Source organism: Corylus avellana, chromosome ca4, assembly GCF_901000735.1.
Source record: "Corylus avellana chromosome ca4, CavTom2PMs-1.0".
NCBI classification, from domain to species: Eukaryota; Viridiplantae; Streptophyta; class Magnoliopsida; order Fagales; family Betulaceae; genus Corylus; species Corylus avellana.
The window spans coordinates 29,726,845-29,752,202 of NC_081544.1; the positions used below are offsets into that span (position 1 = coordinate 29,726,845).

Sequence of the window (25,358 nt, forward strand, 5' to 3'; positions counted from 1 at the left end):
ACCCGATCAGACTCTCTAGCACCCATATAAAAACCATTGATGAAACTCCTGTTGATAGAAACATTGATCATCCTGCTGAGCGCCTCCATAACTAAGATGAACAAAAAAGGCGAGAGGGGATCGTCTTGTCTCACCCCACGCGAACTCTCAAAGAAACTGGAAGGAGAACCATTGATCAAAACCGAGAACCGCACAGACGAGATACAATTCTCAATCCATAAGCACCATTTCTCACCAAAACCGCACCTTCTTAACAAGTAGAGTATAAACTTCCGGTTCATGTGGTTAGAAGCCTTTTCCATATCCAACTTACACAAGAGGCCAGGATCCTCAAATCTGATTCGGCTGTCAAGGCATTCATTGACAATAAGAACCGAATCCAAAACATGTCTGTCTTTGACGAAAGCATTCTGTGGATTGGAGATGACCCAATCCATAACTCTCCTCATTCTATTGGCTAAGACCTTAGCAATAATCTTATAGGTCCCCCCCACAAGGTTGATTAGACGAAAGTCCTTCAGATCGGATGCCCCATTAGACTTCGGAATAGGAGCAAGAAATGTAGCATTAAGCCTTTTTTCAAATTTACCTCTATCATGGAACTCCGCAAAAACAGCCATAATGTCCAATTTGATCACATCCCAACAATCTTGGAAGAAAGCCATAGAAAAACCATCCAGGCCTGGTGCCTTGTCCCTATCATTTTTTTAATCACCTCTCACACCTCCCTTTCCTCGAAAGGAGCTTCCAAACTAGAGGACTCATCAACATCTAACATGTCGAAGTGAAGATTATCCAACCTCGGTCTCCAACTAAGAGTCTCCGTGAAGAGCGACTCATAAAAATGGGTGATACGATTACTAATAGCCTCTTGGTCAGAAGAAGTAGTGCCATTAATATTCAATGACTCAATATAATTCTGTCTACGGTTGGCATTAGCAATCCGATGGAAGAATTTTGTACACTTATCGCCCTCTTTCAACCAACGGATCCTGGATTTTTGCCTCCAATTGATTTCTTCTTGTAGGAAGGAGAATTCTAACTCTCTCGCAAGCACACTTTTCCTCTCAATCTCCTCAGTAGATAAACCCCTCTCTTCTTCCGCCCTCTCAAGAGTTTTAAGATCATCCATACGGGCTTTAATACAAGCCCCCACATTGCCAAAATCTTGAGCATTCCATCTTTTAATGTCCCATTTTAGAGCTTGCAACTTCTTAAAAAGGATGAAACTCGGGGTACCATGAAAATGATACAAGACCCACTAGCTACGAACTTTATCCACAAAGCCCTCCTCTTTTAGCTACATATTCTCAAATTTGAAGAGTCTTTTGCCTCCCGAGGAAGGATTGCAATCTAGAATAATAGGAGCATGGTCGGAGCAAACCCGGAGCATCCTCTTTTGCCGCAAATCCGGATGACGAACTTCCCAATCCGTAGAGACTAAAAACCGGTCAAGCCTAGACCAAGAGTGATTATTAGACTAGGTGGAGATCCCCCCAGCTGAGGGGAGGTCCATGAGGCCCTGCTCCGAAATGAACTCACCAAAATCCCTCATTGCAGCCTGAAAAAAAACTCCCCTCGACCTTTCACTTGGATAAAGAGTAACATTGAAGTCCCCCCCAATGCATCACGGCATATCCCAGCAGCTCATAACCCCTACCAGCTCCTCCCAAAGAAGACGTCTGGAGTTGACTCTATTAGGCCCATACACCCCCGCAAACGCCCAAACAAGACCATCCGCAACATTTTTGAAGGAGCAAGCCGCCACATAACTACCCAAAACAGCATCTATCTTCTCAACAACCCTCTTATCCCACATGAGCAAAATGCCACCCGAAGCCCCGATAGAAGGAACATAGCACCACTCCACATACGGGCAGCCCCATAAACTCCTCACTAAGCTGAAGGAAATAAAATCCAACTTCGTCTCTTGAAAACAAATTAAGTCTGCCGTCCAACTTCTGAGCAGATTTCTAACCCTCAACCTCTTATCCCTCTCATTCAAACCTCTCACATTCCATGAAAGAATCTTGAGCTTCATGATTTAACTCAATTGAACCTCCCCTTACTCCTGTCCCTCCTAGCAAACTCCAAAAAATTAACAGAAGACTGCAGATTATTAAGCTCTCTGTTACCTTTTTTGACTGGAGGCGTAACCTCTTCCCTTTCCATTTCATTACCTTTGTTGTCAGCGATAAGTATCCCAATGGTCTCCTCGAGCTTCCTTTCGTCTCCATCACAAGAGAGGCCAACTTCTTTACAAACCTGGGTAATGTAAACCCTCTCCTGAACCCGCCAACGATTCCTCATCCAACGAATTTGGGACGAAGGACTCCTGAGACAAAGATACCTCTACTGCAGGGGAGTCTCCGCCCAAATTTACAACCGGTGTCGCACAAGGGAAGCGACTCATGAAATATTTTGCTTCTGATTAAGGGAAGCGACTCATGAAATATAAGAAGTATAGAAAATCTCTTTTGAGTGGGGCCAAACAAACTGAGAAATCATATTTACGGTGGGATACATTAATTTGGATACTTTTGTAATTACGAAAAGGGTGAATATTTGTCCAATGAATGTTTCATTACTATACTTGTTTTTACATGTTAGTATTGATGTAGATATATGTATACATATGAGTAGTGTGCATATGTAGATATATGCCTTTTTTTTTTAACTTATAAAAAAAAAAAAAAAAAATAGTGTGCCTGATTGGGCAGATGCCATGCATGCACATATTTAGTTCTTAGATGTTTGTAGACCTTCTTTAGGTTTCATGATTTGGTACATAACTGTTCCATTTGTATTCATCTGCCTATATAATCTATTTTGTTATGTTCAGTTAGTTTAATACTTAGTGCTGTCATATACTCTAGTTCCAATTATTGCTTTGCAAATATTAATACTCCTTAAATGTTTGATAGTTCTCCAGCTATTCAATGTGATGTTTCTTGCTTACGAAACATATTTTTTTTGTACAGCGAGTTTAACATTGCCTTGGGTCAAATATGTATTTGGCTCTTCTGATTATAGTGCTGATTTTGCAAAATAAGATGGTCTTTCCCATCACCTTTTATATAATAACACATATAGGCCTCCTTGAGGCATTTCAATAGCGGATGACCTTACATGTCAGGGTGCACCTGTGAACAAGCAAAATATTCTCTGTTTTCTGCTTGACATGCAGAATCTGCATCGTTAAATACAGAAACCATCCAATATTGTGCCAAGAAAGAAAAGGAAAAGAAGAAGTTGCCTTAGATTTATGCAGTTATGAAGGTGTTAAAAGGGGAATCAAGATCCTCTAGAATTCATTGAGTATTCTATTAGATAGATTTTGAATCAAGATCCTCTAGAATTCATTGAGTATTCTTTTAGGTAGATTTTCTCAAATCTCTGTTTTCAAATTTAATGGTTGGGATTTTGCCATATCAGCATTTATAACTTTTATTAATGCAACACTTATCGCCTCAATATTTATCATATTCTTTTTCTGATAATCGGGATATTTGGGGCTTTGCGCCGACTAGATCCTGGGGACACTGTGCAAAGTGCCCCCTCCACACGGGTTGGGTAAAGGTTTATCATATTCTTCTATATTTTAAAAATGATAAATGGTAATATGGTTATATTTCAACCTTGTAATTCCAATCAGTGGTTAGGATTTGAGGAAATCTATATGGTAGAATACCCTAGGAATTTTTTTTTTGATAAAGTAATATATATTATCAAACGCATAGAGAGGTGCAATCCAAGTACACAGGATGTATACAAAGTAACCCCTACCGTATAGAAAATGAATTACAAAGCTCTAAAAATTCAGAAAATGTAGACACATGTGAGTGAGACCAAGTCACTTTCCATGAGAACAAAGTATTTAGTGCCAACTTCTTCAACTCTTAACAAAGTAACCCTAGGAATTTTAGAGGATTTTCATCTGCTGAAGGGAGACTTCTTCTTGATGAAACTTGTGATTGTTTCAGGTGATTGAGATGTCGGGGGTCTGTGCTGCTTCTGACATTTGGAGCGTTGGTTGCACTGTGATTGAACTTCTTACATGTGTGCCTCCTTATTATGATCTACAGCCGATGCCAGCTCTCTTTCGTATTGTTCAGGTGTGCCCATCTGTCTTTATTGATTATTGTCGTTGACTCATTAGGATGAGGGAGCCTTCTGCATTAATTCTTGTGGATCCCATGGAGTTCTCTTTGCGAATTTGGTTTCATTGTACATCTGGCTTAGACAGCTCCAGTTACTCATCAGTTTTACTTTTTGCTGGGAGAAGGAACGGTTATATCATCATGCTTTACTGATTGCTATCATTAAGTGCTCAAAATTGCTCCACTTTCTGTTTGCACTTTTCCTTCTTGGTGGTCTTGTGTTCATGAAATGTGCAGCTATTTTATTATATGCTTTACTCTCTGGCTAGCAATAGTCACAGTTTTTCTCTTCACCTTTCTTTCAGGATGAGCATCCTCCTATACCTGACAGTCTATCTCCTGACATTACTGATTTTCTGCGTCAATGCTTTAAGAAGGTGAGGTGGTAGTTTACTTATTTGGTAAAAAAACTTTTTATGTATAAGGCTATGACGAGAATTTTTCTATCTAATTGGTGCCTAGTCTCTTACTCTGTCTCTTTCTTCCACTATGATTATGAATTAAATCATTCTTTTAATCCATAAGAAGTTTTTATTTGTCTCTCTTCGCCTGGGTAGTTTTAGATTACAATCCTTATTTAATCGAAGAAATCCTTGTGTCAGATGTATGTGGGGTTAAAAGAATGGTCTTACGGGCTTCTTAGCTCTGACAATTACACTTTGACCAAAAGGCAACCAAGTGTTATAGCCTTTTTTTATTTGTCATTCTTCACTTCTGTTCTGATTGTTTTGTTCTGTTTTTCACTGGTTTGGGAAGTGAAGAATGAAACTTTCCTAGGTCTTCCATAGCTCTGCATATCATCATGCTTTTCAAGCTCTTCCATCCCCAAGCGTTAAAATAGGCAGTAGGTGGTACGATGAGTATGTGAAATCTCCTCAAGAATTAGATCAATCTTTGGAGGTGAATACCCAATAACCGAATTAATGGTGTTCTCTTCCTGGTAAATTTCTGCAGTAAAAAATGGTTGTTACTTATTCTATGCAATGAGGTTTTCTATGGTCCATGATTGTACACTACCATAGTCCAAAGGAGAAAACACTTTAGATGGAACCAAGGATTTGCAAATGATCATAGCATGGAAGGAGTTTCCATTATGTTGCTGAAGATGGACATACCTTGAACATGAACATTTTAAAGCTCTTCCATGCCCAACTAGGGGGACCATACATCTTGCACAAGCTCTCACTTTGGATAAATGTTCAGATAAGAAGAATATACACTTTTATTTATTTATTTTCATATTAGAAAATCAAAATGAGAAAATCCAGCTAGGTAAAAGGAGGTAGGATATACAAGTTTCTCCTATTACCATTGAAGTGAGCAGAGATCATAATGGACTAGCAAGTCCTTCTAGTCCTCATTCCAGGTCAGCGAACCGAAGGCACCGTTAGCTGAGGTTAGCTTGTTCAGTCAATTATGACCTTTAATGAGGAGGTCAATCTAGCATAGGCAGAGGGCAAGGAAATGGGTCCAGCAAGCTCTTTATGAACTTAAGATTTGACGTGGAATGTGAAAGGGTTAAATGAGAGGGATAAAATGTTGACAATAGGGAATCTTCTTAGGGAATGGACGACTGATATTGTTTGTTTACAGGAAACCAAACGAGTTCATGTCTAGGCTGTTGTGTGCAGTTTTTGGGGTTGTCTTCATGTGGACTGATGTAATTTGGGTTTGATAGGGACTTCTGGAGACATCCTGTTAATGTGGGATAGGAGTGTGCGGGGGCTTATTTTGTGGCTTGCTCTTTTAGAATAGTCGATGACAACTTTGAGTGGGCTTACGCGGGTGTTTATGACCCTAATGTTGATAGTGGCAGAAGAGTGTTTTGGGATGAATTGGCTGGGTTGTTTTGTTGGTGGAATATACCGTGGTGTATTGGGGGTAATTTCAACATCATCCTAAAACACTATCAACATCATCGCTTGCCGAGCAAGAGATCTAGCAATTTCCTTTTGTCCCTAGCTGTGTTGGAGTTAGAGTTCATTTTTGAACAAGGTCTTATGGATCTCCCTCTTGTAAATGGTAAGGTTTAATAACCGTGATCCTCTGTCGTGGTCTAGAATTGACAGGGAAGCCCAGTTTCCTGGTGTTTCTTAGAGGAGGGTTTAATCAGATCATGTTCCTTTATTGCTTGATTGTGTTGATGTTGTTAGGAGCATAGGGTATTTCAAGTTTGAGAATAAGTGGCTAAAATCTGAGGGTTTTTTGGATAAGGTGAAACAATGGTTGTCGTTTTACAGCTTTCAAGGCTCCCCTAGTTGTCTTGAAAAAAATGGAATGAGGAGGTATTTGGCAATGTTGAAAAGCCGAAAAAGGTTCTTTTTGGATGAATTGTGAGATCTTGATGTTATTGAGGAAGAAAGATATTTATCTGATGAGGAAAAGGCATGAAAGATTGAGATTTCTAGTGACATGGAGAGGGCTACTCTTTGGAAGAGGTGAGTTGGAGACAGAAGTTGAGGGCCCTCTGGCTGAAAAAGGAAGACAAGAATACAAAATTTTTCCACTGAGTGGCTAATTCGAATAGAAGAAACAACACCATTGATTCCTTAGTGGTTAATGGCTCTGTTTCTTCAAATTCTACGAAAATAAGTGAGCATGTTTTGCAGTTCTACACTTGTCGTTATTCATAGCAATTCAATTAGTGGCCTAAACGGGGTGGTCTCTCTTTTAATTAAAGAAGATGTTATGAGGGTTTTCCATGATTTTCATGCTAGAAGCAAGTTTGAAAAAAAAGCCTTAATGCCACTTTCATTACTCTCATTCCGAAGAATTCTGAGGCTGTTGATGTTAAATATTTATGACTTGTTAATCTAGTGAGTGGAGTTCACAAGATTATTACCAAAATCCTAGCAAGTAGCTTGAAAAGGGTTGTAGAGAAGATTATGTCGAAGCCCCCGAATGTGTTTGTCAGAGGTAGGCAAATCCTAGACTCCATTCTTACAGCTAATAAATGCATGGATAATAAGATCAGATCTGGTGAGGCAGGTGTGCTTTACAAATTAGACATTGAGAAAGCCAACGATCATGTCAATTGAGAGTTCTTATTATACTTGCTGGGAAGGTGTGGTTTTGGTGAGAAATGGCATAATTGGATAGTGCATTCTATTTCTTCAATGCACTTTTCTGTTTTGGTGAATGGCATTCTTTCTTGTTTCTTCAGTAGCTCTCACGGTTTGAGACAAGGAGATACTTTGTCTCTTTTGCTATTTGTCATTGTAATGGAGACTCTAAGTAAAATGCTATTTGCTACTGTAGATGGGGGATTTCATTTAGGCTTTTCTGTGGGGTCTAGGAACATTGGTGTGCTTCATATTTCCCATTCTTTTGTTTGCGAATGACAACTTGATATTTTGCAAGGCAAACCCAGGGGTCTGATTTCTAAACCCTGTCTTTCCTGAGTCACAAGCTTCCTTTCCATGGGAAGTTTCTGTTTGTTTCCCAGTCTTTGGGCATCATAGACTGGAATGGCAAAAGGTAGAGTAGGTAAGTATTCCTCTCTTGGATATGTACACGGGAGTCATTTATCAATGGTAAAAGGGAGGAACATCTGAGCATCTGTTGCCTAGTGCAAATTGAGAACATCACAGCCTTAAATTTCTTTGGCTTGTCTAAACTTACTCTGGAAACTTCAACTATTCTGATTTGTAATCTTATAGATTGGTGGCCATTACCTATCAAAAAAAAAAAATTTTGATTGGTGGCCATGGGATAATGAATTATACGCGATATGCATATGTGGAATCCGATTATTGATTAGACCTGAATCGTTATCTGATGTGTGATTTATTGGTAACCTTATAATTTCTTTATCTGACATTTAGTTACACACTTCAGGATGCTAGGCAAAGGCCTGATGCAAAAACACTGCTTTCTCACCCTTGGATACAAAATTGTAGGCGTGCTTTGCAATCTCCTCTCCGTCATAGCGGAACATTAAGGTAGACATATAATGTTATTTTATTTGGTGTTTTTTGTGGAGCAAATCCTTGTATCATTCATACATTTCTTGGCCACATGATCAGTTTTATCACTTATGATTGCTGATTTGATTTTATCATAAGTTTGAAGTATTTAACTAATAAAGAATTCTTGATTCATTTTTTTATTGGAAATTGAACTGTTGATTACACAAACATTTATCCATGTACGAGGCTTTACGCTATAGTTATTGGTCATATATTGTTAGTATCTCGGTTGAAGTGTGATGCACTATATTTAGTGTGGCCAGTGATGTTTAGTTAATTTTATTTTTTGATAAATTTATCCAAAAAAAAAAAAATTGATAAGTAATCAAATCTCTTTAAAAAACGCGAAGGGGTGCAATCCAAATATACATAAAGTATGTAAGAGAGACCCCTAAAAGGGAGAAAAAGAAAAGCAAAATTCTAAAAATTTAGGAAAACTAGAAAATTGTGGATTATTGTATGCCGTACTTTCTTTTTTGATAAGTAATAAATTGTTTTATTAAAAGTGTAAAGGCACCCCAAAGTACACTGGGAGTATACAACGGGATCACCTAACTAGAAGTGGAAAAGCGAAAAAGAAAATCATCATAAGTAATCAACACCTATTATACACAATGAAGTAGATTATTGTATGCCGTACTAATCCTATTATACACAATGATTAAATCCTTTTATACACAAGTTATTGCTCTTTTCAAAATGTGGAGGACAACTGGGAGTGGGCTTTTGGGGGAGTGTATGGTCCGAATGAGGATGGGGAAAGAAAGGCCCTTTGGGAAGAACTGGCGGGTTTGATGAATGTGTGGGAGGTTCCTTGGTGTCTTGGAGGGGATTTTAATATTGTTCGGTTTCCTAGTGAGTGTTCCAGTGTTTCTTACTATTCCACTAGCATGATGGATTTTTTGGACTTCATCTTAGAGAACAACTTGGTGGACATGCCCATGATGGGGGGTCAATTTACGTGGTCTAATAATCAAGAAAATGAGAGTTGGTCTACGATTGACCGATTCTTGATATCCTTGGATTGGGAAGATCATTTCCCTGCAGTGTCGCAAAGAAGACTTCAGCGCTTGATCTTCGATCACTTCCCTTTACTATTGGATTGTGGGGCTCCTTGCGGAGGTAATAAATGCTTTAGATTTGAAAATATGTGGCTTAAAGCTGAAGGTTTTGTTGACAAGGTTAGGTCTTGGTGGGGGTCTTATTCGGTTGAGGGTTTACCTAGTTTTGTGCCAGCTAAGAAGTTGAAATCCCTTAAATTGGATTTGAAAAAGTGGAATGAGGAGGTGTTTGGGGACATTGGGAGGAAGAAAAAAGAGTTGTTGGGAGGTATTCAGGAGTTGGATGAGTTGGCAGAGGTAAGGGGCTTAGCCCAAGAGGAGAAGGCACAAAAGGCGGATATGGTAAAAGACTTGGAGAACACCTTGTTGTGTGAAGAAATTCATTGGCGCCAAAAATCGAGATCTTTGTGGCTCAAGGAGGGGGACCGCAATACTCACTTTTTTCATAAAATGGCTAACTCTCATCACAGGTATAATCGTGTGGAAGTGCTTCGTATTAACGGCGTTTTATCCGATGATCCGGCTGAGGTAAAAGATCACATTGTGAGGTATTATCGAAACTTATACTCGGAACAAAGCACGTGGCGACCTAGAATGGACAACCAGCCTTTTTTGTCCATTGATGAGGAGGATAAAAGGTGGTTAGAAAGAGATTTTGAGGAAAAGGAAGTTTGGGAGGTGGTTAAAGGTATGGATGGTGATAAGGCTCCGGGTCCGGATGGCTTCTCCATGGCTTTTTTTCAAGCTTGTTGGGGTGTTATTAAGAATGATGTTATGGCTGTTTTTGCCGAGTTCCATCATAGACGACAGTTGGAGAAAAGCTTGAATGCAACTTTTATTTCCTTGATCCCAAAAAAGGCGGAAGCGGTGGAGATGAAGGACTTTCGGCCCATTAGTTTGGTGGGAGGGGTGTACAAAATTGTATCTAAGGTTCTTGCCAACAGGATGAGAACTGTGTTGGGTAAGATCATATCCTACTCTCAAAATGCTTTTATTGGGGGTCGTCAAATCCTAGATTCGGTTCTTATTGCAAATGAATGTGTGGATAGTTGCATGAAGTCAGGGGTGCTAGGTGTTCTTTGCAAATTAGATTTGGAGAAGGCCTATGACCATGTTAATTGGGACTTTGTGTTGTATCTGCTGCATAGATGTGGTTTTGGCGAGAGGTGGAGGGCTTGGATAGAGTGTTGTATTACGTCGGTAAGATTTTCCATTCTCGTGAATGGTTCTTCGGAAGGCTTCTTTAATAGCTCGAGGGGAATTCGGCAAGGGGACCCGCTTTCTCCGTTACTTTTTGTGCTTGTTATGGAGGCATTGAGTAAGATGGTGAATGCGACGGTTGACTTAGGCTTTTTGACTGGCTTCTCGGTGGGAAATAGGGTATTATCGGAGTTGGTGGTCTCTCACTCTTTATTTGCTGATGACACCTTGATTTTTTGTGAAGCTTCGATCGAGCAAATCCGGTATGTGCGGCTCATTCTTTTATGTTTTGAAGTTGTTTCGGGTTTGAGAGTGAATCTTGGAAAGTCTAAAATTGTGGCTATTGGGGAGGTGGAGAACATTGAGGGTTTAGCTGATATCCTTGGGTGTAGTGTTGCCGATTTGCCTATGAAGTATTTGGGTCTCCCTCTTGGGGCGGCGCATATGGATACAGCTATGTGGAATGATGTGATCGAAAAGATGGAGCGTCAGATGGCAGGTTGGAAGAGAATGTATCTCTCTAAAGGAGGTCGTTTAACTCTCATTAAGAGTACGCTCTCTAATCTACCGACTTACTTTTTGTCTCTGTTTCCGATCCCTATGAGTGTAGCTAAAAGACTTGAGAAAGTTCAAAGAGATTTCTTATGGGGAGGGATGGGAGACGAGCCTAAGATGCATGTTGTAAATTGGAATCAAGTCTGTCGTCCCCTTCGGTACGGCGGGCTTGGCATTCGAAAGTTGCATCAGTTTAATCAAGCTCTCCTAGGTAAATGGCTTTGGAGATATGCGAATGAGAGTGAGGCTTTGTGGTATAAGGTTATCAAATCTAAGTTTGGAGATCAGGATGGTGGGTGGTGCACAAAGAAGGTCTCGGGTTCCCATGGTGTGGGCTTATGGAAGCACATTCGTCAAGGTTGGGATTTTTTTGCCAAAGGCATCCGTTTTGAGGTGGGGGTGGGTTCGAAAGTTCGTTTTTGGCATGATATTTGGTGTGGGGATTCCGCTTTGAAGCATGCTTTCCCATCCTTGTTCAACATTGCCAGACATAAAGAAGCTTGGGTGAAGGATAACTTCATGTGGAGGAGTGGGGTGGTCGAGTGGAATGTAATTTTTGTACGGCCCGTACAGGACTGGAAAATGGATTTGATTTCTGCTTTCTTGGACCGGTTGTACTCTTGCAAGATATCCACAGGTTCTGTGGATCGTATTCGATGGTCATCGTCTAAGAAAGGCAAGTTCAAGGTTAAGTCACTTTTCAAGGCCTTGTCTAATTTAGATCATGAGGTGTTTCCTTGGAAGAGCATTTGGTGTACTAAGGTACCTATGCGAGTGGCTTTTTTCGGGTGGACCGCGGCCTTAGGCAAGATTTTGACTCATGACAACCTGCGGAAGAGGAACCTAGTGATAGTGGAGTGATGTTGTATGTGCAAGAAGAATGGAGAGTCAGTCGACCATCTTCTTCTCCATTGCGTGACCGCGAGCATTCTTTGGCATACTATTTTTGATCGATTTGGGTTGCATTGGGTCATGCCTTGCAAGGTGAGGGGCTTGTTCGATTGTTGGTGGTCGGGAGGACGTTCCCGAAGCGCGGTATTGTGGAAGATGATCCCTCTGTGTCTCATGTGGTGTATTTGGAATGAGAGAAATGCTAGATGCTTTGAGAACTCTACTAGGACCATAGAGGAATTGACCCATTTCTTCTTCTTTACTTTGTATTCTTGGACAGCCGCTTGGCTTGCTCCTATAGGGATTAGTTTCTCTGATATCCTTTTTCATTTCTCTCCCTCTTAGGCGCTCTCTTTTATACTTCCCGTGTATGTGGGTTGCGCCCCTCTGCGCTTTTTTATATCATTATTACTTATCAAAAAAAAAAATTTATTGGCAATCATAATGTTCTTTAGCTCGACCACCAAAATCTCATGATCTTCAAAGCTTGTTGCATTCCGTTCTTTCCAAATGCATTACATTAAGAACAAAGATGCTATTCTCAAAACTTCTAAGATGTTACGCCTTTCCATCTAACCTCTCCAACTTGCTAAGAACTCAATTACCTCTATAGGTATTACCCATTCTACACCAAAAAGATGAAAAATTGAGACCCATAATTCTCTTGCTACTTCAAAGATCTATGGACTCCTCGCTTCTCTTACACGTACAACAACAATCCACCGCTATAATATTTCTCTTCCTCAGATTATCCAATGTGAAGATCTTTCCAAGCGTCATCGTCCACCCAAGGAACACCACTCTCGAAGGGACCTTCACTCTCCAAATACTATTCCAAGGAAATAGAAAACCAGCAGGAATAGATAATGCATGATAAAAGAACCTTACTTCAAATTTCCGCTTCTTAGACGGGATCTAACATATTTTATCATTGCCACCTTGTCTTAATTTGATAGAGTACAAAAGATTAAAGAAAGAAGTGACCAAGCCCACTTCCCAATCATGCACTGGTCTGGTAAAAGATATATTCCACTAAATAATTCCATTAAAGGACTGCATATGATCTGCCACTCATGCCTTCTTACATCGAGCAATACTAAACAATTCTGGAAAAACTATCTTCAGGAGACTGTTCTCCCACCATAAATCATGCCAAAATCTTATCTTGGACCCATCTCCCACCTCATATCTAATAAAACTCGAAAATGCTCCTCACCCCCTCCTTATATATTCCCACTCTCTTACTCCATAAGGAGTTTGATCCTAGTGCTGTTATTGACTGTGTTGCTGATTCAGGGGTGTAATTAGTAGTAGTAATATAGTACTGTTCCTAGTATCGCATATTTTGTTTTTGTATAAAAGCCCTAGTACGAAGATGTAGCCTTAAGTTCTTTGATGTAATAACAAACTCTTCAGGGTGGAAATGTATGTATGTCCTAGTGATGTGGGATGTTTGACCAGTATAAGTAGTATTTTCATAGCTTTTTACATAAGTTGAAAATGTTTCTCTAGCATTAAGTCATTTCTCATTTAAGCATGATATGATAAGGCTGAGATTGACAAGAAGGAATTATTGGAAAGAGGTGAAAAGCTTGTGGTGGCGTGTGGTTAAATTAGACTAAAACTTTGGTATTTTTTGGAAGTTGATTACTTTTGTTGCATTATCATCCGAGGATGAGTGGAGCATTTAAGGATAGGGATTGTCACCTCCCAAGCTTGGCTGGGTTGGGGGTGCGACAATGGCATTGTGGTGTATGCTAGTAGCAATCCTTGAGCTAACCTTTGCTCTTCACATTTATGGGGTTTGCTCCAGGTGTATGCCCAAGATATATGTGGGGGAACTTATTATGTGGCATGGTTTTCCTTATTTGCCTGTTTTCCTCATATGATATTCAAACTTAATAGCTTGCATTTTCTAGGAGAAGGGAAAAGATGATAGCATTGTTGATGGGATTAGTTTTATTATGTTGATTTCATCTTTTATGTTTTTATTTTTTCAGAAATATACAGGAAGACGTTTCAATGGATGCAGAGATCTCTCATGGTGATAATCACAGCTCTGCTGAAGGCCTTTCTGCCGATAAAGTGGAAGTAGCCGATCCTGAAATTAAAGTTGTAAGAACCATTTGATGACCTTTCTCGGGAAGCAAATTATAGGCTTCTGTAAAAAATTGGAATTTAAATTGAATTTTATTTACATTATGTTAACAACCTGGATCATTTCAATTCCAGGACTCCAGGAAAAGAGAGTCATCAGCTGAGGTTTCAGATATGAGCACGTCTGACAGGGATCATGCTTCAGATGCTAATATTATTGAGGAAAGAGAGGCAAATCTAGAAGATTTAGATCAAGTTCCTACCTTTTCCATCCACAATAATTCATCCGTTCCAACTGGTTCTGGCACACAATCTTCAAATTCTACCTCTGAGGCAACTGAGCTTCATGAGGTACCACATACTAGTGAGCATAGTGAAGTGCTGATGAATGGTAACATGGGATCTCCTGAATCAAGAAGGAAAAGTGTAGCTGAAAAACATGGTGGAAAAGGAAGCTCTATCCATGTCGGGAATAGATCGTTTGGTTTTGGACAAAGAAGTCAAGATAATAGTTTTCAAAAGGTAAAAAAATAAAAAATAAAAATAAAAAGGGTAAAATTGCACTTATCAAGTTTTGGACAAAGAAGTCAAGATAATAGGTTTTTTGATACTTTACTTATAAAAAAATAAAATAAAATAGAGGTAAAGTTGCACTTCTTACTGACGTATTCTTCTAATTACTCACTATGCTTTTGATTGGTTATTGTTATACACAATCGAGTGGATATTGTTATAAGTGCACCAACAAATCCTGCATACTTGTAAAGGGCATACATAAAGATCCAGTTTTTTATTCAATTTCACTTCTCATGAATTCATTTGGCTCCTCTTTTTTAGTGTTCTCATATTTCATAGCTTTCCCCTTTCCCTTTTTGTCTGTATCTTAGTTTAATCAATGTTTGTGGCCACTGTCTAGTGGACTGCAAGTGAAAATGTCTGGCAATTATTTATCCATATTTTGATGGCTGTTATCTGATTGTGGTTGATTTGTTTGACCATCGTCTTGTGTCTGGGTTTCTTAAAAAAGACGTTTCTATAATTTTCTGATCAGTAGCTTTGGTTGCATAGCTTCTCATTTTTTTCTGCTTTTTTATCTTCTCTGTGTTTCATACTACATAATCTTGAGAATAGGCAGGGATATTTGAGTTCAGTGTTGGTTTTCACATTTTCTTCTTGCATTTTAGTAAAGTCTAGTTATGATTGTATCAAGGACTTTGGATCAAGTTTCATAAGGAGCTTGAAACTATCATCGCCTTCTTTCTCCTCCCTCATTATCAGTATTATGAATATTTGAATTTGCATATGGATTAGTAAATTGAATCTCATGGATTTTGTAACTGCCACTTTTGAAGGCGGTGAAGATGTCAGTCACTTCAGGGGAGAATGAGCTAAGTAGATTTAGTGACACTCCAGGAGATGCGTCCTTGGATGATCTATTTCATCCATTGGATAAACACCTGGAGGATCGGGCAGCTGAAGCTTCAACATCAGCGTCAACATCATATATGTCCCATGGCAATTCATCTGTAACTGATGCTGGGAAAAATGACCTGGCTACAAAGTTGAGGGCTACAATTGCTCAAAAACAAATGGAGAATGAAATGGGGCAGGCAAATGGTGGTGGTGGTCTTTTGAAACTAATGATGGGTGTTCTAAAGGATGATGCTATTGATATTGATGGTCTGGTATGTTAAGTCCGTGTGGTTGATGTTTCCAAACATGACACTTGTCTTTATTCATTATGCCTGATGCTTTCTGCTTTTTCTATTTTTGTTTACCAGGTTTTTGATGACAAATTGGCCGGAGAAAATCTGTTTCCCCTACAGGTACACTGTTCTTTTGAACAATAAGTCATAGTCAACCTGTGAAATTTCTTGATTGTTGGAAAATGGTTCAACTATAATATTGATTTCCAATTCTCTATGGTCTCTCCCTTGCACTGGTGTAAATTATTTTATTGTGGGACTCTCTTCAATATTCGGGGGCAATCCATTTGTTTTTAACATTGATAATTTATTTGACGTGTCGAAATTGCAAGAATGTCTAATTGTACTGTAATTTTGAATGCTTTTATAGAAATGAACATTCTTTCTATGTGGATCCTATTTTGCCACTCAGTCTTTCACATCTTTTATGGTCAATATCTTTTTTTACTACTTTTAGCCATGCCATTTTTACTGTCTTCTCTTTTATATATATCCTGTGTATTAAGCTTCGCCCTTTTGTTTTAATACAATCTTATTACTTACCAGAAACAAAACCTTTCTTTTCTGCATTGATGGATATAGAGATCTTGCTTGTGCATGTCCATGCCTTCTCTTGGGACATACTCGTATCTTGTCATCAATGATGCCACACCAACTTTGAGTGGACATATTGGTTTCTTATCCTATTTTTTTGCCACTCAACAACCATTACATCCTCGTCTTAATTATTTCCTCATCTTAATTAATCTCAATTCATGGAAATGCTTTTCTATTGTATATTTGTCTAATATTTTATACCTAAAGCATAGCTTGCCTTATAGTGGTCATGTGACCTTTTTTTTAAAAAAAATTGAATGTACTCTACAATTATGTATACTCCAAACACTCTTTCCACCCAGCTTAATTCTATGGATAGCATCTTGAATTTCCTTTTGGATAGTTGAACTAGGCTTCTGAGAATGATTACTTTTGGCATTCTGAACTTTAAATTTTTTTGCTATTCCCTGATCCCTTTTCTGTCATTGGCTACTGTAAGTTTTAGTTCTATTCTGAGGATTAAAGTGTCTTCATGTTTGAACTGAGCAACATTTATTTCAAAAGATTTTCTTTTTGAAAAAAAAAAATCTTAGCAGCTTTTTGTGATTGCTATCATGTATCTTCTATGGATTAAATGTGCTATACTTGGTCTGCTACACTTACTCAACCATGCTATATAGATCGAGTGGTTTTCGCCCAGCATGCATATTGGATTGGAATGCATTTTTTATTTACAGCTCTGTATATGCTTTTGAATACGGATAACTAAGGAACTTAACTGTATTCTTGCTTTGCTAGGCTGTTGAGTTTAGCAAAGTAGTTGGGTCATTGAGACCAGACGAATCAGAAGATGTGATCGTGTCTGCCTGTCAGAAACTTATTGGTATCTTTCACCAACGCCCTGAACAGAAAATTGTTTTTGTTACCCAGCATGGTTTGCTCCCTCTAATGGATTTGCTAGAAGTTCCTAAAATTCGTGTATGTTATCTATTGTTCTACAGGGTTGATTTCTAAAGTTCTTTTCCCCCCTTCTCTAACATAATCTTTTAACTTAGATAACAGTTAAATTTACGGGTATGAATTCTTCCAAATATTGCAGGTTATATGTGCTGTGCTTCAAATTATAAATCAGATAATTAAAGATAGCACTGATTTCCAAGAAAATGCCTGCCTTGTTGGATTGGTGAGTACTACAAATATTCTGGTTTTTATGTTCTCTTGTTGAGCAACTATTAAGATTTATGAAAAGTTACCTTGGGATGGTTCCAACTCAAGGTTCCTTGAACAATTGTTAGTTCCATTGAATATTTGTACTTCTTTATATAACTTTCCGCATTTTAATCTTCCAGAAGAATTGGGTAGCTTACTCTTTTTGATTTTAAAGCAAAGATTAAGTCTTTCTATTATCTTCAAATTGAGGAAGACTGGAATAATTTTTGAGGCTAAAGCCTCTTTATCTGCATTAGTATTACTGTTGAAGTCGGTCTAAACATCATGATTTTTGTGTCTATGGACTAGAATATGGGGTTACTCTAAATTTACCTATGTTATTGATTAATTACTTTATAGATTCCTCTGGTAATGAACTTTGCCATTGCTGATCGTCCTCGGGAAGTTCGCATGGAAGCAGCTTATTTCTTGCAGCAGCTTTGTCAGTCAAGGTACAGAGTTGTCTCCTTGTGTTATTATTGCCTTTTTCTTTTCTCTCTCTCTCTCTTCTTAAGGGAGTTTAGAATTCACTTTGGAGGCTTCTTTTCTGTGCAGCTCCTTGACATTGCAAATGTTCATAGCTTGCCGTGGAATTCCTGTTTTGGTGGGATTTCTAGAGGCTGATTATGCGAAGTACAGGTTTGTGGTTGTTTATCCCATGGATGGAACAATATATGTTCTGGAGCTTTACTTAGTGAAGTACATTTCAGTTGACAATTTTGGTTTAGAAGTGAAAGAAGTTATACAGAAATGGCATAAGTAAAATTGCCTAAGTATTGAGTAATTGAATGTTTTGTGGGAGCTTGTGCATCTCATTGCGTTTGAAGACACTACTATCTAATGGGTGACTGGATGCCCATTTTTTAGTCCCTCCTTAAGTTTAATGGTGATAGCTAGCTACATCATGGCAGTGACCCTCCCTTACTCAATGCCCTTCCCTCTAGTGGGTGGACATACAACTTTGGTTCAAATGGCATTGGTGAATATATGTTATTGTCAATTTGAAGTTATTTAAGCTGTATTTGTTTTGGCGTAAATTGTTTTCGAAAATATTTTTCACACTTTTGAGTGTCCAACACAGACGGAGAACATTGGTCAACAGGAAATAATTTTAGGTTAACTCGTCAACAGATGCAAAAGCAGAACCCAGTTTTTGCACCTCTCTTTCTCGCTTACTTGACAAAAAGAAAAAGAAAAACTCTATGCTCTCTCTTGTCTTATCTCTCTTGACCGACAACGATCACATTGGAACACCTCTGCCAATTTGGACAACTCACAGTGCCAGCTCCTAAGCAGTTGGCCCTCAATCAGAATTGGTTACTCCAACATCGTTGTGTCCACCACCCAGTTTGAACTCTACATGGAATGCTCCCTTCAACAATCACCTCTCTTTCCTCTTTCTCCCCTTAAAAATCTACCATGAACTTCTCTTCCATCTCCTCTCTGTTTGAGCTCTACATGGAATGCTCCCTTCAACAATCACCTCTCTTTCCTCTTTCTCCCCTTAAAAATCCACCATGAACTTCTCTTCTATCTCCTCTCCTTTTACCTTCTTCAAACCCAAACCCTCCATTGTCACCTTTCGACAAATTGGCAGAGGTGTCACATTAGACGGAATGTATTGAAGCTTTAGAATGGCGGTTCAACATTTTCGTATCAAATCATAATTAAAACCAAATTGTATATTGAACTTTGACCACGATGATATTCAATCCATCTCATTGTTCAAGGGCTTTTGACTTTGCCTGGTGTGCATGTTGTTTCTGACAGTCTTATATTACATTTTAGTGGTAGATTCTGATATGATGCTTATTTCCAGCTTTGTTAACCACTTTAGGACGTTTTTAACATTTCTCATGGTTGACCTATTTGCAATTTATGTGTAGATCATATGTATGCTTGCTCCTTTTTTTTTTTTTTCCTTTCTTTCTTCCATCTCTCTCTCTCTCTCTCTCTCCTGTCTACTTTTCTTTTTCTTTCATATTTCTTTACAAAGCTGCTGATAAAGCTCTTTATATCCAGGGAAATGGTTCATCTAGCTATTGACTGCATGTGGCAGGTCTTTAAGCTTCAGCGATCAACCCCTAGAAATGATTTCTGTCGCATAGCTGCAAAGAATGGGATACTGCTTAGACTTATCAACACCCTTTATAACTTGAATGAGGCAACTCGACTAGCTTCTACATCTGTTGGGGGAGGATTTCCAGTTGACGGTTTCACTCAACGACCATCTTCTGGTCAATTGGACACTAGCCATCCAATTTTCATTCAGAGTGAAGCACCAATTTCCACAGCAGATCAGCATGATCTCCCCAAGGTTAAGCATGGTACAATAGATCAGCACATGTCAATTGGAATGCAAGAACCTTCACGTGCTTCAATTTCTCATTCGCAGAGGTCAGATGCCAATCAATCAGATGCTCGATACTTCCCAATAGATCCTGATAGGCCTCAGTCTAGCAATTCAGCCATGGAATCTTCAGTTGCTTCTAAATTGCCAGACCCAACATCTTTAGAGAGAGTTTCAAATCTATCAGTTAATAAAGAGCGAGACAACTTGGACCGGTGGAAGATTGATCCTTCTCGAACAGATGTTGACCTGAGACAGCAGCGTGTTGCTAATTCTGCGAATAGGACATCCACAGACCGGCCTTCGAAATTAATTGAAAGTGCATCAAATGGGTTTCCTACAACTGTGGCCTCTCAGCAAGAGCAAGTTCGTCCTCTTCTTAGCTTGTTGGAGTCTTCCCGACATTCTTCTGGTCAGCTTGAGTATGTGCGGCACCTCTCAGGGTTGGAGAAACATGAGAGTGTACTTCCTCTATTACATGTATCTAATGAAAAGAAAACAAATGGTGAACTAGATTTCCTGATGGCTGAATTTGCAGGTAATTGGTTGGATTTATTTACCCAATTTCACATACTGTTGAAATTAGTGAATGTGATACTTGGATTGTAGTATTATTTCCTCAAAACCATATCATCCTTTGGGATTAGTATATACTTAGAAGTTATCCTCCAGAATGTGAACATCATTATCTAGAAAGTGGCTTCTATGTACACCTTCATTAATGTATTAAACACACCCCAATGTCCCGTTCGTACATGAACTTAAAAAGCTGCTTTCAACATTTCTCACCTTGTGCACTTAACCTACTAACAAAAAATACAATAGTAGCAGTAATTCTTAGTTTTTGGCTCAGGCATATTCTGTATTTCTATAGAGGGTGAATTATTTGTTAATGGTCTCACAGATGTTTCTCAACGTGGAAGAGAAAATGGAAATCTTGACTCTAGTGCTAGAATTTCACATAAAACAAGTAAGAAGGTTGGACCAATAGCATCTAATGAGGGAGCTGCTTCAACATCTGGGATTGTATCTCAGACAGCATCTGGTGTGCTGTCTGGTTCAGGTGTCCTAAATGCTAGACCAGGGAGTGCAACATCCTCTGGGTTACTATCCCACATGGTTTCAACATTGAATGCAGATGTTGCCAGGGAGTACCTCGAAAAGGTGGCAGATCTTCTGCTTAAGTTCGCCCAAGCTGATACAACTGTAAAGTCTTACATGTGTAGCCAAAGTTTGCTAAGCCGTCTTTTCCAGATGTTCAATAGGGTAGAGCCTCCTATTCTTTTAAAGGTATTTAAAACAGTTTCTTCTTTTTCTTCCAACTTTTTTTTTTTTTTTTTTCTCTCACAAGTGTTGCAGCATATCTCACTATACTCTCTTATATTGCTGCTCATCATTCTTTAGATACTGAAGTGTATCAATCATTTGTCAACGGATCCAAACTGCTTAGAAAATCTTCAGCGGGCAGATGCCATTAAATATTTGATTCCAAATCTTGAACTCAAAGAGGGGTCTCTTGTATCTCAAATACATCATGAGGTAGACCTTCTTGACCTACATCTAGTATTAATGGAGCATGACTAGGCTACAAGCTGCATTTATTCTGCATTTGAAGTTTGAATGTCAATACTGTTAAGATTCATGTATTTCACCAAAAACATTCCACGCACATACATTTCTTTCATACACCAGTATTTAAATACTGTTAAGATTCATGTATTTCACCAAAAACATTCCACGCACATACATTTCTTTCATACACCAGTATTTATTCCTAAATACGATGTTTTAGATTTAGGGCACCTCATATGGACATTTCACTATCTTCTAGAATAAGGACACTTGTCCCTTTCTCTCTAACAAATACAATGGAAATTTTTTTCAGTTTTTAAATGCATAATTGCTCCAGAGTCTACTTATCAAAATAATTGCGCCAGTCATTTTTATCTGATTATTTTATAGGTTTAACTATTGCACACCTGCCATGTACTCTAGTGTTCTCCTTTTTCTTAATGAATCTATTACTTATCCCAAAAAAAAAAAAAAGAGTATTTGCCTATGATATGCTGTACTTATGGGGAACTTTTGTACACACTCGAGTTCTTGACTGTTTCTCCGTTTATTAATACATCTATTTCTTCATCAAAAAGAAAAGAAACGGCCTAATGTATCCGATATGCTCTACAGACCTCCTTTAATATCTTAACTTCTTGTTACCATCATTCTCCCTCTCTCTCTCTCTCTCTATATATATATATATATATATAGAGAGAGAGAGAGAGAGAGAGAGAGAGAGAGAGAGATATGTACATATGTGTAGACATGTAAAATTGATATATGACAAGTCTTTATCTTCTTTTTTCTTTTTCCTTTAGCTTCCCAACATATTGTAATTTTTTCAACGATTTTTAGTCAAATATGCCTTCTTTATTCAACAATGATGAACACAGTATGTGAGGATTGCTAATTTTATGGAATTGGAATGTGGAAGTGCCATGAATCGGGATACATGATATGGTTCTCAGTTCATAAGGTGCATAGGGGAATTCGATAACTGCGTTGGACTTATCTATAATGTGTTACTGATGAAGAGAATCTACACGGGAAAACAATAGGGTTTGCATGACATGTAAACGTTTAGAGCATACCTTTGGAAGTTATTTCTATTAAAATATATCTTTGAGAGTTTGAACTGGAAGCATTAATAAAGCTGATTTTGTAATCGCGAAGTTTTTTTCTTAATTTTTGAGCATCGATAGAGAATCCTTAATGTTTGCGTTCTCACTTTTGCTGGTCATGTTCCCTATTCCCTTGTTGTGAAATGTGGTAAGTGAATATCTTCTTTTCATGCCGATTTCTCATTAATCATATCATTGATTTTAATCCCAAGGGGTTGACCCAAGTGGTGAAGGCCTTGGTCTTGAGGTTTGCTCCCTTCAAGATCCAAGGTTCAACACCTCATGGGTGAAAACAATTCCTTGGGGCCACTCCTTAGTGAAAAACCAGCGACTTAACTAGTTCAGTGTAGCGAAACTTCCAAAGGTGTGGTGCACGGGACCGGGGTTTACTCTGCAGGGGTGGATCCGAAGGGCCTTGCCTTGGAGAGGTTCCCCGACATCAAAAAAAAAAAAAAAAAAATCATATCATTGATTTTTCTGGTTCTGAAATTTCAGATGTTACTATCACTTGCTTGCTGGGATAGGTAATTGAATTGAGAATTAGGTAGCCTTTCTCTGATTCAATTGTAGAAATATCTATCTGGCAGAGGAAAGAAGCTATACTGAAATGAAATCTTTAGCTAGCCAGTTATAAATAGTACTTTTTGCAACCTCTTCCTTATAAATGTGAGTTTTGATCTTCAATATTACATCTTATGTATTACCACTTCGTTGGCTTGTTAATATACTCATTTATGTTTTAGAAATTTTGAGCTTGTTTTCATTTTCCATACAACTTTTTCTTGTTTTCCCCCAGTGATTGTACTTTTTGCCAGTTACCCAGTTTCTAATTATATTTTAACTATTTATTTTGTCCCTGAAGGTTCTCAATGCACTTTTTAATCTATGCAAAATAAATAAGAGGAGACAGGAACAAGCAGCCGAAAATGGAATTATTCCACACTTGATGCAATTTATCATGTTGGATTCTCTCTTGAAACAATATGCATTGCCCCTACTGTGTGATATGGCTCATGCATCTCGTAACTCAAGGGAGCAATTAAGGGCTCATGGTGGGTTGGATGTGTACTTGAGCCTTCTTGAGGATGAATTTTGGTCTGTGACTGCATTGGATTCTATTGCCGTTTGCTTAGCTCATGACAATGACAACCAGAAAGTGGAGCAGTCATTGCTGAAAAAAGATGCAGTCCAGAAATTGGTCAAGTTCTTCCAATGCTGTCCAGAACAACATTTTGTACACATATTGGAGCCATTCTTGAAAATTATCACGTAAGTGATCTTGCATCTCTCCTATATATTTTTTTTTTATGAATTAAGATTGTACTTCTATGTTATGAAAATCGACTTTGTGTGAGCATCCTCACAATTGTTGAGTCCCCGTATTGAGGAGTTGAAGAGAGTTAAACATAGTTTGGCATAAACTTAAAGGCCTAATATTCAGTTGATATGGAGATCAAACATGCATAGCAATGACTCTGGGATAACTCTCTTAGTGGTTTTTTCCGACGCTAAACTTTTTGATGGATTAAAATCTGCAAAGATGATTTATTAACTGAAAAACTGGTGCACAAGGCACTGGCTCTTTGAAAACCTATAGATGATCATTACTGCATGCTATGTGGTTTCTTCTCTCTTTCTTGTCTTCTTTTGGGGAGTGGGATGAAGGGTGGCTTCTAAGATTACCTCCGTTTTTTACTGACCAATTTTAAATAGTGTAGCATGGCTGTGTATTGGTTGCTTTTCTTTTGATTTCATCAAAACTTGAGTTGTCCTCCATTAACGCTCTACTTTGACACATTATTTATATGCCTTGTCTAGCATTAGGGGAGCAGACTCTTTTGGTTTACAAATTTGTGCACTCCCTCGGCCCCCTCTCTTTCTTCTTCTGCCCGCTATTTTCTCTCTCAGTGGATAGCAGGGGAAGGATGCACACTAAGGGTTTTTATGAATTTAACATTACATTTCTGGATTGCAGGAAATCATCTCGAATCAATACGACATTGGCTGTTACTGGTTTGACACCATTGCTCATTGCAAGGCTGGACCATCAAGATGCTATAGCTCGCCTTAATCTGCTTAAGCTGATAAAGGTGAGAGTTATTTTTCTCCCCTCAGTTTATTTATGATGCATTTTACAATATTATTATTATTATGTGCTCTGTAGCGGTTGATAGAAAATGAATTGACTTCAATTTATTATCACTGGATTTTTCATTTTATTATGATGAAGCTTCTTTATTCCTTTTTAATTCTTTGGTTTTGCTATTTAATAGTTGAGTGGAAGTTTTGTATCGGAATTATTCGGCCTCCTTTGGTTAATGCTCAAAATTTTCATATCGCAGGCTGTTTATGAGCACCACCCGCGGCCGAAGCAACTGATTGTGGAGAATGATTTGCCTCAGAAGCTTCAGAATTTAATAGAGGAACGTAGAGATGGGCAACGCTCTGGGGGCCAAGTGTTGGTGAAGCAAATGGCTACTTCACTGCTAAAAGCACTTCATATAAACACCGTTTTGTAAATTTAGGTTCTTCAATTTTCCCCCGTGTGTAATGTTTCTTTCATATCTGTTTGGCTTTTTCACCTTCCTCCAATGATGTGGGACTCCCTCTATCTGGGATACGTTAGGACTCCTAAAAAGGTGGCCGTCTTTTTTTTTCTTCAGTGAGCTGCCTAGATCGTTTTATCTTCTTTTCTTTCTTTTCTTACCCACACCCAAGGTTTAAGACCACTCTCTCTCTCTCTCTCTCCCCAAATTATTTTTCCAGGCTCCTAGAATTGTGTGTAAATCTTTGAAGTGTGATTAGTGAGTGTCCCATTACGTGTATTATGCTTGTGGATCATACATTATACGAGAGCAGTATCTTATAAATTTGTTCTGTGGTAAATTATGCTCCCTTCTCATCCCCTTAACCCCCAACCACCCCCCAAAAAAAAAAAAAAAAAAA

The 25,358-nt window shown here is 38.5% G+C and overlaps 1 protein-coding gene across 2 annotated transcripts in view; it reads left to right on the forward strand.

The window, feature by feature from the left end:
- LOC132177128 (MAP3K epsilon protein kinase 1-like) overlaps positions 1 to 25,035 on the forward strand; it is a 39,430-nt gene extending 14,395 nt beyond the window's left edge. The window contains exons 8-25 of one of the 2 annotated variants that reach the window (XM_059589353.1): positions 3,984 to 4,115; positions 4,466 to 4,537; positions 7,998 to 8,101; positions 13,836 to 13,950; positions 14,068 to 14,454; positions 15,285 to 15,617; positions 15,714 to 15,758; positions 16,974 to 17,153; positions 17,275 to 17,358; positions 17,745 to 17,836; positions 17,940 to 18,023; positions 19,407 to 19,701; positions 19,780 to 20,272; positions 20,639 to 21,024; positions 21,139 to 21,273; positions 23,275 to 23,681; positions 24,388 to 24,502; positions 24,755 to 25,035. In XM_059589353.1, coding sequence (XP_059445336.1) covers positions 3,984 to 4,115; positions 4,466 to 4,537; positions 7,998 to 8,101; positions 13,836 to 13,950; positions 14,068 to 14,454; positions 15,285 to 15,617; positions 15,714 to 15,758; positions 16,974 to 17,153; positions 17,275 to 17,358; positions 17,745 to 17,836; positions 17,940 to 18,023; positions 19,407 to 19,701; positions 19,780 to 20,272; positions 20,639 to 21,024; positions 21,139 to 21,273; positions 23,275 to 23,681; positions 24,388 to 24,502; positions 24,755 to 24,931 — 3,636 coding nt within the window. In that variant the 3' untranslated portion in view covers positions 24,932 to 25,035. Of the gene's footprint in view, positions 1 to 3,983; positions 4,116 to 4,465; positions 4,538 to 7,997; positions 8,102 to 13,835; positions 13,951 to 14,067; positions 14,455 to 15,284; positions 15,618 to 15,713; positions 15,759 to 16,973; positions 17,154 to 17,274; positions 17,359 to 17,744; positions 17,837 to 17,939; positions 18,024 to 19,406; positions 20,273 to 20,638; positions 21,025 to 21,138; positions 21,274 to 23,274; positions 23,682 to 24,387; positions 24,503 to 24,754 lie in introns of both variants that reach the window. The other variant, XM_059589350.1, reaches the window with a different exon arrangement.
- Positions 25,036 to 25,358: the final 323 nt, after the last annotated feature.